Consider the following 13,657-nt stretch of genomic DNA (forward strand, 5'->3'; position numbering starts at 1 on the left):
GAGAGACAAAACAGTTAAGACTAAAGGATCAGCTTTTCTTAGCAATTTTCATAAAAAATATAGTTGGTGTCGCTTTTTTTGCATTTTGAAATTTATTAATATATAATAAACATACCTCTAAATATTATACCAAGTGCTTCAAGAGATTTCCGTCATTTTAGTTACTAAGAAGACTTTAAAATTTCTCTCAAATTCAACTAAAGGAAGTAAATGCCAGGCAATTCTTTGGCTATGTAAAAATTGCATAAATGATAGTATATTTTTCTAAAAATGTTTTTCTTATCCTCACTTATGTCACTATATAGAAAAATAGGAACCTTATCCTTTATAACTTATTTCATACTTTGCAAATAAACTCTTTATAGTGGAAGAAAGCAAAATAGTTTATAGTTGTATGGCATTCAAAGTCCATCATTTGGTTAAGCATTCCAAGACCAGACAGAAACAGAGCAGGTGTTGCTTACCTGGGGAAATTTTAAGGCAGCTAGGAGTATTCCTGTATCCCTCAGGGGGGAAAAAAAAAGAGAAAAGAAGTTCTCCTCCAAACAATTCCTGATCTGAAATTTCCGTTACAGAGATTCATTCCCATAGCTATAAAGGTTTTTTCCGTGTTAAAATATACTTTGTTCCCATTTGAACTGTAAATGAACAGCGAACCCTTATTAGACAAAGTCTCTTTTTGAAGATAAGGAGAATATGAAATAGATGGGCAGATTTTGGCAGATGCATGTGAAAATGCCAAAGGTAAACATAGGCATCACAATTTTTTTAGGGTCGGCACTAAACAGTAAGCTATTATGTTAATTACAAAGAAAAAAATAAAGATCATTAAAGAGTTGGCTTTTTGGCCTTAAAAAGGTTATGTAAAAGATATAACTGAGAAATAATCCAGGATCCAACTCTAATTATCACTCTTTCCCCTATCTCTTCAACCACAGGAACCCATTCCTGTTCTTTAGAGTATCCTTCAGAGTTGTGACTACATTCCTTTGTCTTTGGCCACATTTGTCATCTTAACTTGATATAGCCCCATGAAATTACAAATATTTCTCCACCCCATGAAGACCTCTTCCTGTATCCCCTTGACTTTCTGTGACTGCTTCTATTTTTATGTGTTGCCTTTCTTCTTGTGTTAGTGTCCTCCCCAACTTTTTCTTATAAAAAAATTTAGTCTGTGATCAGTTTTTCATTTTATTCTTTCAAATTGTCTTATCAAACCTATTGTCAGTAAAGTCTTTTTGTTATACCTTTCCCCAAATGCTGTCTTTGAAAGTTTCTTCTATTTTCTCCAACCAAAAACAAATAAGTAAATATAGTTTTCTAATAAAGCTTTGGGTTTAATTTCTACTTTGCTGTTGTATTTTGTATCTAGATGAATTTGACAGTCTGCCCCTAGGACATGAACCTCTGTCATTTCTTCTCTCAAATAATACTGAATATGCTCTCTGCTCAGTAATGGTAACTCTTAAACGTATAATAAAAGATCACTTAGGAAAAGTCCATTTTCTTAATCAGCAGATTACCTTTTATGATAACATTCTGAATTTAATATTTAGCATTTATCATGTACTCACTCACACTCTCAAAGGTACTAAGCATTTCATATAGAAGTGGTCCCTGGTGTCAAAGAGCTTCCATCATAAAAGGTTTTGACTTATAACACAGGTATAGACTGAGAAACCAGTTTTCAATACCTACTCACCCTTTTTTATAGCACCGTTGATTTGAAGAAATTCATATACTTTAGCAAGGCATGGTAAATACAGATCAGAGGTTTATATGATTTCTCTTTCAGATGTATAGACGGTTTCATTGCATATAAAGAAAATCCTGGGATGCCTGTATAACTGCCAGAGATGAAAAGGGAGACAACAGTTTCTAAGGAATGGTGGGCATTGAGAGACAATAAAGTAGTTCAGAGTATGGGATCTGAAGTCAGACTTAGATTCCCAGCTCTACTCACTCGTTATGTGACTTTGGGCAACTTACTTAATCTCCCTGGCATTTGATTTCTTTATCTGTAAAATTAATACAGTGATTCCTATTTCATTAAAGGATGTTGAAGAAGTCAAAATTACTAAATTGTAATTATTAACCAGATTTAGAATCTCTTCATTCAGAATGTTTATCTGCAACGTGTTTATAGAATGAAATTGTTTAGAGAAGAGTACCTTTAAACCAGAATTATTTCATAATGTGTCTTGTTTGCCCTTTTCTTTATGTTGGTGTATCATGTTTCTTCCTCCTATTTTTCAGAACCATTATTTTAGCTTCTTCATTGCAGATTTCCCTCTCCATATTAACACAGGAGTCAGAGCCAGCTACCTTCCTGATAGGAAATTTTCTCAACTAATTTTCAAGGTGTATAATAGGAAGAGGGCAGGGAAGAAGTGCTCCTGGAGACATCGAACAATTAATTATATTGTAATGGAGCTATAGAGGGAGGAATGGATGACTGGCCCAGAGAAAACATGATTTCTCTGGTGCCAGGATTACACTCAGAGGCATTTCTGCCTGTCTCCACTTTGCAAGGCATGGTGCCAGTGAGAACAGCAGTTAGTACACCCATAGTGGGGTTTACTAGCTTCCACACCGTGTTTGGTGGGTTCTTAACTTCAGGATGAGGAATTAAATTTTTTACCCAGCAGGAAGTGATTGCCATTTACTGATTTTTTTTTCGTAGCAAAGATCTAGCTTGGGATATGAGTATTCTAGAGATGTGCTGTCATAAGGAAGGAGATGCTAACAAATGTTGCTCACTGGAATCAAGGAAAGGCAGTAAAATGCATGCATGTATATACGTAGCCAGGAACACACCTGTGAAAGTCAATTTCATGCCTTAGACTTGACAGCACAGTGCTTTTAGGCATTTCATCTTTTTCATTCCTGCTGCTGGACACTCCTATGATCCCTTTGTTTTCTGTCTAAATGAACTATATTGCTCCTTCTAAAGCATAGCTACACTGATCAACAGCAGCCTAGGTGCCTAAGTTGCCAGCATACCTCTACATAAATGAAGAATAGAAAAAGTGCTCTCCATGTCAGAGAAGCATTCCTGCTGCCCATGATGCTAGTCTCTACTGATTGGCACAACTTTACTCAGTGGAAAAAAAAAAAAGACTGTGGGGCATGTGCCTAGTTCAAAGATAGTAGTTATCTTCACTAACAAAATTTTTAGTCTGTCTATCCAGAGGTCTGATAGACCAATAGATTATTCCGATTATAATATTCCGTTTATCTTTTGACATTATAATATCCCTTAAGACCTGACACTTTGATGTTCTACACTGGAAATCATGTTTTACCCAAAAGCAAATCAATGTTGGCCCACCCAGTTCCCTAGATCCCTGAAAGTTTCTCCTTGACTTGAGACTCCTGAAATCAGATTTAACTTTGTGCCTCTCCAGGCTAGTTATGGAGACTGTATGGAATGGTAACTATGAAAACACTTTGAAAAAATATGAAGCTCCTTGGGAATGCATAATATTATGATTTTTATTGGGAAATGTTTGTTGTTTTTTAGGGGACAGTATTTATTCAAAAACAAACCTCCTGATGGGAATGCTCCTCCCAACTCTTTTTATAGAGCACTTTATCCTAAAATTATACAAGACATTGAGGTAAGAATCTATGTGTATTTGGGTATTTGCCAAATCTTAGAGATTCATCAGCATTCTTAAGTAACAATGTTTTTACAGTAAACTCATTAAGATTTATTGATGTGAGTTAAAAATCAATTTATAAGAGAATAGAGTAGATAAAATATAGTAAATTGCCAAGCAAAAATGTATAAGTGTCTAAAAGTTGTTTACTGATAGATAAATAGATATGAGAGAGAGGGGGAGACAGTGATATCTTCGTACAGTAACAGTGGGACTCCTAAAGTTGTACTTATAACCTGATATTCAGATGTCTTCTGAATTGAGCCTCTCTGGAAGTTCACTGATAGAAATGGTCACCACGTATGTAGGAAGAGCACTGCGCACATAACTTCATGTGGTTCATAGCTTGCCCTCTGTCAGTAAGCAGTCTCTTTCCACCAGGCTTATTATTTAATTGAATGAGTTATATGCAGGAGAGTTCTAGAAAGTAAATCTCTACTTTACAAACGAAAAAATGTTTTATAATTTTAAATAGTGGCTTTTTAAAAACATATTTTTTGTTTGCCTTAAGTTCTGTGTGTCCAGTAGAGTGAACCACTGAGCATTTGTCATTGATTGCCATGAAAGTCAGATAAGAGTTTAGTTCTGGTCCTTTCCTAATTACTGCCTCTTTATCGTTTCTTCTTCTTAGACAATAGAATCTAATTGGAGATGTGGAAGACATAGTTTACAGAGAATTCACTGCCGAAGTGAAACAAGCAAAGGTGTTTACTGTTTACAGTATGATGATCAGAAGATAGTAAGCGGCCTTCGAGACAACACGATCAAGGTGAGATATCTTCAGTTGTGGGAAGGAGCGAGGGTGACCACATTCATAAAGCAATCCAAAGTGTGAATTCTAAGTATTATTTCCAGGAAGTAAGTGAGCATTTTAGATTGTTTCTAGTCCCAAAGCCAAAATCATTTTCTTAAAGAACAGATACTTGCTTCCTCCGAGAAGAGCATACCAATGGATTATTAAATTCTCGTCTTGAAGTGTACTGAATGGGCTACTCTACTGGCCTTCACATAATTATAGGCTACCCCTGCTCCTTAATGAAAAGGATAAAGCCTGCATTAGTACTAAAGCCACATATATATAGGTGCTTAGCTATCCCTAGAGAAAAGAATGCATTCCACACTACTCTGGGCTTTGATTCTTTTGGGGAATCAAACACATAATAGAGCCAGCAAGTCTCTGCAACACCGCATTATCACAGTGATCAAAAGGATCTTGTTTGCCATCCTAGATCTGGGATAAAAGCACATTGGAATGCAAGCGAATTCTCACAGGCCACACGGGTTCTGTCCTATGTCTTCAGTATGACGAGAGGGTGATCATAACTGGATCATCGGATTCCACGGTCAGGTAGAAAATTTCAAACGATCTTTTGAACTCTGAAATACCAGATCCACTCTGTTCTTTATCATAGATAGTAATTCTGTATATATCTGCATGAACACAGTTCTGAAACTTCATAAATAAAGAAGAATAAACCGTCAGCTCCCCCCATCATTGTGTCAATCTAGAACTAGAAAACTTGAATTAGAATGATTAAGGTAAGCTTACATTTTTGTACATTTAAGAAACTACACATTCTATTTTAATTTGGGGGAATCATCCATTGTAGAAACTTGGTAAATCTTTCATTCCTTCCAAAAACCAACTCACGAGGGAATGACATGAATGAAATGAAGCCTTCCTTTCAGTTGGCTATAACTGTAGTGCAGGCATGTGTTATCTCCTTTATAATGTGTACAGGTGAGCAATGCTTTCTCTTTGCCAGCCCCTTCCCTGCTGTCCCTGCAGTTTTTAATTGCAAGCTTGACTCAGGGAGGGGCCTTCAATTTCCACAGGCATTAGTGATTTGATGACACAGCCGTTATGCTGCTGGAGTCCAGTGTAGCTTGAGTTCTGGGTACCAGCAGCACTGCTGGAAACCTCTGTTAGGAATTTCGCCTTAAGCTATAGGATTTAGCAAACATAATGCATCAAAAGTAACTTAAAAAAAAAATGGGGAAAAAGCAGTTAACGGCATTGTTAGATTCTCTGAAGTTAAATGTTTACCATTCTCAGTTATCCTCTGTGAATAGAAAAGGCCGTTCCTGTTTCTCGTCTTTTGACTTAAAGGCATAGCAAACTCAGTTCTTATAGTTATCGACATTTAACATTTATTGGTGCTTTGTGGAGTGCCTCAAGGAAGCTGAAACATTGTAGAGGCTAACATCATTTATAGGATAAGGGAAAAAGTGACTTTCTAAAAAGGGGGTTAAACTGGAAAAGGAAATAAAATGTGTTATAAAAACCAAAATAAATATACAAAAAGAGTAATCAAAATCATCACACAAAATTCTCAAGCTATCCAAGGGTCCCATGCTCTGATGTGAAGCCCATATTTATAGTTGGATGCCTAGTCTTGATCCCTACCCCCAGCAGAAGCACAGAAATGGAACCTTAGACTTAGGGTCTAGGTAATCTAAACCTTGACTTGTGTGGTGAAATCTAAGATTCAGGGTCATCAAGCTCAAATCCATAGTACTGCTATGACAATCTATTATAGAAGCTTCTTGGCCTATATCAGTTTCCTGAGAGCTATCCATAGGGCACTAACGCTGCTGTTATTAATCACATTCACAATTTTAAATGTATCTTATTAATGGTATCAGATTGAATGTCAAAAGTTTTATAATCATCTCGAAGTCTAGGTTTAATTAGTAGGTGATGGTGGCTGCTACCACATTCCTACCCCCACACTTGCCCAAATTTCAAGTAATTTGTCTTAAGCATTTCACATCGTCAGCATCTCATCCCCTTCTTTTCCCCACTCTCTCAATCTAGCCATCTACCTACCACTTCCCTGTGATCCATCAGTACTCTTTATCTCAGCTCAACTTCAAAGTTGCAAAAAAGAGTAAGGTGTAATACTAACTATGAAAATGGGTCAGGAGGGGTGGGAAGTGCAGTGGTCAAATATTAGTAATAGATTATACCATAAGTACCATCAAAATCTCAGAGAACCTTAATGTTGTTTGTTTCAGAGTGTGGGATGTAAATACAGGTGAAATGCTAAACACGTTGATTCACCATTGTGAAGCAGTTTTGCACTTGCGTTTCAATAACGGCATGATGGTGACTTGTTCCAAAGACCGTTCCATTGCTGTATGGGATATGGCCTCCCCAACTGACATCACCCTCCGGAGGGTGCTTGTTGGACACCGAGCAGCCGTCAATGTTGTAGACTTTGATGACAAGTACATTGTTTCTGCATCTGGAGATAGGACTATAAAGGTAATACAGCATTTTTCAGTAAGTTCCCAACTTAGAGTAAGGGAATTCATGTGAAAATCTGATCAAGGGCTAATTGATATTTAAACATCACTGTAAGCTAATATTTAATTCAGATACTAGTCTATGTGTAAAAAGGTAATGAATGAGGCAAGTTGTGTCACAGTTTTGGTTAGGTATTTTATTACTATAAATAATGGTGTGTGTAAGAAGGCAGTTGTAAATATAGGTTGAAGAAAATTTGTCTGGAAGACCAGCCTAACACAGTAAGAGTAAATCAATTTGAGAAATCCTCATGTGAATAGCATCCAGCTACAAATTAGCCCTATATTACCGTGACTCAAACTTGTCATTGGTTTGGTTTGGTTCGGATTTGGTTCTGTTCGGGTCAGGTCAGGTCGGACTAGGCTGGGCCTGGCCAGGCTTGAGAAGTTGATATGCCCCTGTTGGTTCAGTCCTATTTTCTGATTTTCTGTTTCCCAAAGACTCCAGTTGCCATGGATTTTAGTAGTGAAAGCATCAAATCAACTGCCAAATGCTCTTTTCTGTCTTTTTCTGTTTCAGGTATGGAACACAAGTACTTGTGAATTTGTAAGGACCTTAAATGGACACAAACGTGGTATCGCCTGTTTGCAGTACAGAGACAGGCTGGTCGTGAGTGGCTCATCTGACAACACTATCAGGTGAGCAGCAGGTGCCCTTGCCCAGAAGAGATCAATATTATCCTGCCATTCATTGTTTGTACACAGTTCAAACATATCTTTAACTGTGTTATGTTTATAATAAAATATTTTTCCTTTCTGTAGCTTCTTACAGGTCAAAAGTTTGCCCCAAGCAGAAAGGCAGCACACCAAAACTTTTAGTGATTTGTTTCCTTCCTGTAATGGTTTTATCACCAGATAGACCTATTTTAAAGGTACAGCTTAAATGAGGAAGTGGTCAAGAGAAATAAGTAGATTGAGGTTGAAAGTCTTTCTCTTTAAATTTCACCTGTCTACAGTGGAAGAGTTCTAATAGATAGCTAAAGGCCATTTCTCTCTGCCACTGTTCTAAAAAAAAAGAAAAAAGATTTCTTTCTCCACTAGAAAATGTGCATTTTGTTTTCTTAGCATTACATAGTTGGCCAAGGAGTTACCAGCCTTTGAAATTATAAAGTATCCACAAATTAAAGTATTTTTGGTGTTTTCTCTTTACAAAGATGAATGACACAGATATGAATAGAATTTGGATGATTTTTCCATCCTCTCCCTTCCTTCATAGAAGTACTAAGAGGATGAAAGACCATTTAAAAAAACAGAACTGTTGTTATAGCTAAGGAAATTTTCATTGCTAGAAATCATCTGGATTGGTCTGAAAGCACACAATTTTTTTATGTTAGTATATAAAAATATTTGAGAACTTACTTTGCATTTTCATTATATGAGAAAAACTGTCCTGGACAGTGGGTGAAAGCAGAGTGTGTCCTCAGTGAAAGAAATGGACATGTTTTGTGAGGACACAATGTCACTGACACGTTTCATCTCATTCTTATTGGTGATTTCAGGAGGCATTACTTTTCTTGCATTGGTCATCTTCTTCACAGGAAACTGTGTACATTGAATTCATCTTTTTTATGCATTGGAGACCCTGGTTACAGAATTATATAAAGCATTGTACTTTGAAAAAATATAGTGTGTTTGAACTTAAATCACATTTTTCTTCCCAGCAGAAAGGAAATAAATTACATTGAAAGCAGTACATTTTTGTATGGGTGTGGATTTATTTTATTTTTGTGGATTTTTAAAAGACATATGAAGTATTTCATAATATTCCAAGCTTATAAAAGAATACATGAAAATTTTCTTTTCCAGATTATGGGACATAGAATGTGGTGCATGTTTACGAGTATTAGAAGGCCATGAGGAATTGGTGCGCTGTATTCGATTTGATAACAAGAGGATAGTCAGTGGAGCCTATGATGGGTGAGTTTGCTAACGGGGGTAAAAAAAAAAAAAATCTACAGCTGAGTCCCTCCTGCCTTAGAATGTTAAATGTAGCCTTTCCTTGTCTCTAAAAGATTATAGGTTTCACAGAAAGGACCCAATATGTAGCTCTTGTGTCTAATCTATGTATTCATCTCTGTCTATTCTTTTCCAAAATATTCTTCCCAATCATTTAATTGCACATTTTTGTTCATGATTGTTATTTATATTTCAAGGTTTGTTGTTATATAGTTGTCAAAGAACTAACCAAACTTCGTATAATAGGATATGAATATAAAATAGTGACTTATTAATAAAACTGAGACATCGAAAGGCAATATCTATGTGACTTAGTGTGGTAGGGTCTTGAATATTGATCTCTTTGAATGATTCCTAAAAGTGCAGCACTCTTGTCTTCACTTCTTCTAGCATTTCAGTTACAATGAATTCAGTAATCTTTATTTTCTTCAGTCTAATTTCCAGTGATTATAGAATCCATTCACATTAATGGATCCCCATGTCTAACAATGCTAAGCACATAGTAAGTTCCTACAAAAGTGTACTCACTTATAAAGGCCTATTTATCATTTCTTCTTGTCAAGGTACCTGATTTGGGAGAGTAGAAAGCTACGGTTCAAATATTGGCAGCTTTTTAAATATCTAACAATGTTATCTTAGTGTATGAGCTGGCTATATTGATATATTAAGACAACTCAAGCAGCAGGAAGTGTAGCAAACCTGCTTCCTCTGCTTTGAGTCAGCCATTACTCTCATATCCTTAGGAAATTGTTCAGGGATATGATACCATGTTCCAGCTAGGTCCAAGGTTATATCTTCTCATTCCCATGATTTTCATCTTTACTCACCTTCCTTGGATTTTATCTGTTATTTACCTAGAGGAGACATAACCTGTAATTAATTTTTAGAGGGCTAAACTTTTCTTGTTTAAATGAAAATATGAGGATTTGTTTTGTAAACTACAGAGCTCTTAAATCTACCCCAGTCCTCTAGTATATGTTACCTAGGCCATTCTTAGAACTCACCAGAAAGAAGATGCCTCAGAGTTATAGGTTTCTAGGTCTGAGTGATCTCTTATATCATTAAGAGGTCTAATGTGTAAAATCTCCTCTTGGCTCCAAAGTATGGTGTAACTTTACTGTTCACTATCTTCATCAGTTTGGTTAAAGCTAACCCGTTTCTTATTTATAGGTTAAGCACATACATTTTCCCCTGTTAAGACCAATAACCTCCACCCAAGAATGAATACAAAAACTAAGTTTCCAAAACAAAAACTTTTTTATATATTCCTATGGGCTACATTTATCATATAAACGATATTCACCATACATATTTATTGCCATGCAGTTTTTGCTATTCTTCCTGTGTTCCTTTAATTTGCTTTTAACTAAGATATTTGTCTCCTTTTTGCTCTTTAGAAAAATTAAAGTATGGGATCTTGTAGCTGCTTTGGACCCCCGTGCTCCTGCAGGGACTCTCTGTCTGCGGACCCTTGTGGTAAGACTCTTGTTGTTTAGTGGGAGTTGGGGAGCAGGAAGGAGAAGAAATTAAACATTGATATGCTATGGAATACAGATCTGGGTTTGATTGTTAGAACCTCACAAAACCTACTACTAAGTGGAAAGGCAACCAGTACATGACAATAAAATACGTTTATATAGTGCCTTTCATCCAAAAGTACTTTAGAGACTATATATGAAGAGGAATGTGGCAGCTGTTTAACAGCTGCATAGCAACTCTACACATCAGTTTAGTACAGGAAGTGAATAAGAATTCTGTATCCACCAGAAACAGTAGGGGGTACTTAGGGAGAAGTAACATAATTACTCAGACTGGAACCTGTCCAGAATCTGAGGACCTGCACACCTGTGCCTGCAAAAAGTGCTGTGGGAGTGTGTATGAACCCCTGGTCTGCCCCTTAGTTCTGCATCCTATTCAAGGCATGCTGCCTCCAGCATTTTGAATCCCATCTTTTTTATTCCTGATATACTCCCTTGCCTGAACATCTTGCCATTTAGGGAAAGAAGTGACTCAAAAGAAGGAATGTCACCTTCAAATGCACTAAATTCTTTATCATGGTTTTTCCAAAGGCCTGGATTAAAAAATTTCCTGAGGTTAAAAGCTGTTTTCATCAGAAAAAGATAATCAGGTGGGGCACCGGGGAGTACAGGATCTTTTGCACAACTCAGGGAAAGATGAGAACAAGCATTTGAAGCCGCAGTAGTCTGGATCCTGGCTCAACATTTAGGCAGTCTCTGCTCTGGAAAAGAGAGAAATACATTTGTCTTCCTTGTTGGAATTAAAGCTCATTCTTTCAGTACCGGATATGCTATACCTTCATGTTTCTCACATGTTTTTTAAAATATGTACTTTAATTCATTGACAATTAATCTAATTCTGGTTTTTAAAATATAATTTACATACAGCACAATTTGCCCATTTTTAGTGTATTTTTATAAACTTTGCAGATGTGTAAATACCACAAAGTTATAGAAAATTTCCATCACCCTCCAAAATTATACCCCTTAGAATCACCCCTAGCAGCTGTTTATCTGATGTCTGTCCCTATAGTTTTGCTATCTTATGACTGTCATATAAATTAAACTATACAATATGTAGCTTTTTTCATTTGGCTTTTTTACTTCATTTGAAATTTATCCATGCGGTTGCATATGTTAGTACTCTGTCTTTTTTATTGTTGAGTTGTATTCCATTGTGTGGATAACCCAGTTTGTTTTTTCATTCACCAGTTTAAGGATATTTGAAATGTTTCCAGTTTTTAGTGATACTGAAAACATTCCATACAGGTTTTTGAATGTACATTCATTTTCATTTCTCTTACGTAAATACCTAGAAGTTCAATTTCTGGGTCCAATGATAAGTATATGTTTAAATTTAAAAGAACTACTAAGCTGTTTTCCAAAGTGGAATTTTGGAAGCTTGCAAATACAAACCATTTTACATTTTTACTAGCAATATATGAGAGTCCCATTTTTCCACATCCTTGATAGCAGTTGGTATTGTTAGTTTTTAAAAAAATTATAGGCATTTGAATGTATAGTGATTATAGTTTTTTTGTGTGTGATTATAGTTTTAATTTGCATTTCTGTGATAATTAATGGTGTAGAACATCTTTTCATGTGCTTATCTTTTGTGAAATGTCTGTTCAAATCTTGTCCTCATTTATTGAGTTGTCTTATTTTAAAAACGGATTTATTGAAATGTAATTGACATACAATAAAGTTGATATATTTAAAGTGTACAACTTAATAAATTTTGACATACGTTCATACCAAGATAATGAACATTTCTTCATAGCCTTATTTAATCTCTCCTTCCCTTTCCACCCACTTCCCCCTGCTTCAGTCCCCAGGCAACTACTGATCTGCTTTTTGTCAATATTGATTAGTTTGCATTTTCTAGGGTTTAATTAATGGAACCATAGAGTATGTACTTTTCTTTGCCTCTTTTCATTAAACATAATTATTTTGAGATTCACCCAGGTTGTTGGTATATATCAGTAGTTCACACATTTTTATAAATTGCTGAGTACTAATTGTGTGGTTATACCACAGTTTTATAAATTGCTGAGTACTAATTGTGTGGTTATACCACGGTTTACCAGTTGATGAAAATTTGAATTGTTTCTAATTTTTGGCTATTACAAATAAAGTTTCTATAAACATTATACGCAAGTCTTCTTGTAAACGTATGCTTTCATTTCTCCAGGGTAAATCCTAGGGGCAGAATTGCTAGGTCATATGGCAAAGGTATGTTTAATATTTTTAGAAACTGCCAAACTGTTTTCCAAAGCAGTTGTACCATTTAACATTATAGTACAACAGTGCCTGAGAGTTCCAGTTACTCCACATCCTCACCAATACTTAGTACAGCTTTTTTCATTTGAGTCATTCTGATAAGTGCCTCATGGTTCCTCATTGTGATCTTAATTTGCATATCCCTAATGTTAATAATATGCAGTATCATTTCATGTGTTTATTTGCCTTCTATATATCTACTCCGGTATAATGTCTGCTTGAATCTTTTACTTTCTTATTATTGAGTTTTGCGATTTCTTTACATATTCAGGATACCCATTTTGTTTTTGCTTTTTCATTCCCTTAAAAAAATCTTTTGAAAAGCAGAAACTCTTTAATTTCAATTAAGTCCAGTATATCAACTTTTTCTGTTATGGATTGTATTTGATATTATATCTAAAAATTTTTTTTGCCTAATCCAAAGTCACAGATTTTCCTCATGTTTTCTTTTAGAAGTTTCATAGTTTTAGATTTTACATTTTGGTCTATGATTCAATTTGAATTAATTTTTATGGATGGTACAAGGTATGGATCAGAGTTCACATGGATATCCAGTTGTTCCAGCACCATTTATTTAAGGTTATCCTTTTTCCTCTGAATTGCCTTTGCAGCTTTGTCAAAAACCAATTGTGTGTGGGTCTACTTATGGACCTATTCATTTCCATTGATCTTTTTGTCTGTTTTGATACCAATATCATGCTATCTTGGTTACTGCTGTTTTTAATAACTCATAAAGTTAAGTCATGTAAGTCCTTCAACTTCGTTCTTTTTCAAAGTTTTTGGGTCCTTTGAATTTTCATGTGAATTTTATAATCTCTTTGCTGATTTCAGCTACCCACCCCTCACCCCACCCCCCCCAAAAAAAAAACCGCCGAAAAAATCAATGGGAATGGGGTAAAACCAAAATAAATTGGAATGGAAAAAAGTGAACTC

The 13,657-nt window shown here is 35.6% G+C and overlaps 1 protein-coding gene across 9 annotated transcripts in view; it reads left to right on the top strand.

Annotated features, from left to right (window-relative positions):
- The window catches only part of BTRC (beta-transducin repeat containing E3 ubiquitin protein ligase), a 148,837-nt gene that overhangs the window by 128,799 nt on the left and 6,381 nt on the right, over nucleotides 1–13,657 (top strand). For 6 of the 9 annotated variants that reach the window (XM_023522513.1, XM_023522514.1, XM_023522516.1 and 3 more), the window contains 8 exons: nucleotides 3,524–3,620; nucleotides 4,294–4,431; nucleotides 4,892–5,010; nucleotides 6,681–6,930; nucleotides 7,492–7,610; nucleotides 8,636–8,677; nucleotides 8,778–8,888; nucleotides 10,325–10,403. In XM_023522513.1, coding sequence (XP_023378281.1) covers nucleotides 3,524–3,620; nucleotides 4,294–4,431; nucleotides 4,892–5,010; nucleotides 6,681–6,930; nucleotides 7,492–7,610; nucleotides 8,636–8,677; nucleotides 8,778–8,888; nucleotides 10,325–10,403 — 955 coding nt within the window. The remainder of the gene's footprint in view (nucleotides 1–3,523; nucleotides 3,621–4,293; nucleotides 4,432–4,891; nucleotides 5,011–6,680; nucleotides 6,931–7,491; nucleotides 7,611–8,635; nucleotides 8,678–8,777; nucleotides 8,889–10,324; nucleotides 10,404–13,657) is intronic. The other 3 variants (XM_011378874.2, XM_011378870.2, XM_011378873.2) reach the window with 1 other exon arrangement.

The sequence above is a fragment of the Pteropus vampyrus genome, unplaced genomic scaffold, assembly GCF_000151845.1.
Source record: "Pteropus vampyrus isolate Shadow unplaced genomic scaffold, Pvam_2.0 Scaffold348, whole genome shotgun sequence".
In the NCBI taxonomy this organism is placed as follows: Eukaryota; Metazoa; Chordata; class Mammalia; order Chiroptera; family Pteropodidae; genus Pteropus; species Pteropus vampyrus.